Raw genomic sequence first — 659 nt, 5'->3', positions numbered from 1 at the left:
AGCGTAACATCCTTTCAACCTGTTAGAAACAGAGACGTTCCAACAACCTTCCCGTATGAGTTTACAATCTGCATCTCTGTCATGTACGACTACAAGAGTGTGTTGAATTTAGTCCAGTCCATGGAGATGTTCAGACTGCTTGGCGCTCAAAGGGTGGTGATTTATAAAACCAACTGCGATTCAGACACACAGAAGGTTCTGGACTACTATGAGAAAATCGGTTTCGTGGAGATCATCCCGTGGACGATTAAAAAGCACATCGTCGTATCTACAGGCTGGAAGATAGATATATCACCAGGTCAGCTGCATTACTATGGGCAAATCCCTGCGCTTAATGACTGTGTTTATCGTTACATGTACCAAACTCGCTATCTGGCTCTACATGACATGGATGAACTCATTCTGCCTTTCAAAGTGAAAACCTGGACGGAGCTGTTGCCTGAGCTTGAGAACACGTACGGTACTGATGTGGGCTTTGAGTTTGAGAATAATTATTTCCCGTTTTCTGCAAAGCCTCACGTGGATCACGACATAGACAAATGGAAGCATGTAAAGGGAATAAATATTTTAAATTATATCGATCGAGTACCCAACATCCCCAATGCTTTCAACAATTACAAGATTATAGTAAATCCTCGTCTGGTTCAGAAGACTACTGT

The 659-nt window shown here is 42.3% G+C and overlaps 1 protein-coding gene across 1 annotated transcript; it reads left to right on the top strand.

The window, feature by feature from the left end:
* Window positions 1-6: 6 nt before the first annotated feature.
* Window positions 7-654, top strand: LOC107735170 (glycosyltransferase family 92 protein F13G3.3-like; the record flags this gene model as incomplete). Its single annotated transcript, XM_016546946.1, has 1 exon — window positions 7-654. A coding segment is annotated over one exon (648 nt), but the record flags the coding sequence as incomplete, so codon positions are not given.
* Window positions 655-659: the final 5 nt, after the last annotated feature.

Source organism: Sinocyclocheilus rhinocerous, unplaced genomic scaffold (assembly GCF_001515625.1).
Source record: "Sinocyclocheilus rhinocerous isolate Xijiao unplaced genomic scaffold, SAMN03320098_v1.1 C35839564, whole genome shotgun sequence".
Lineage (NCBI taxonomy): Eukaryota > Metazoa > Chordata > Actinopteri > Cypriniformes > Cyprinidae > Sinocyclocheilus > Sinocyclocheilus rhinocerous.
Note: the sequence above shows the minus strand (reverse complement) of the source record. Positions and strands in the feature narration are given on the sequence as shown.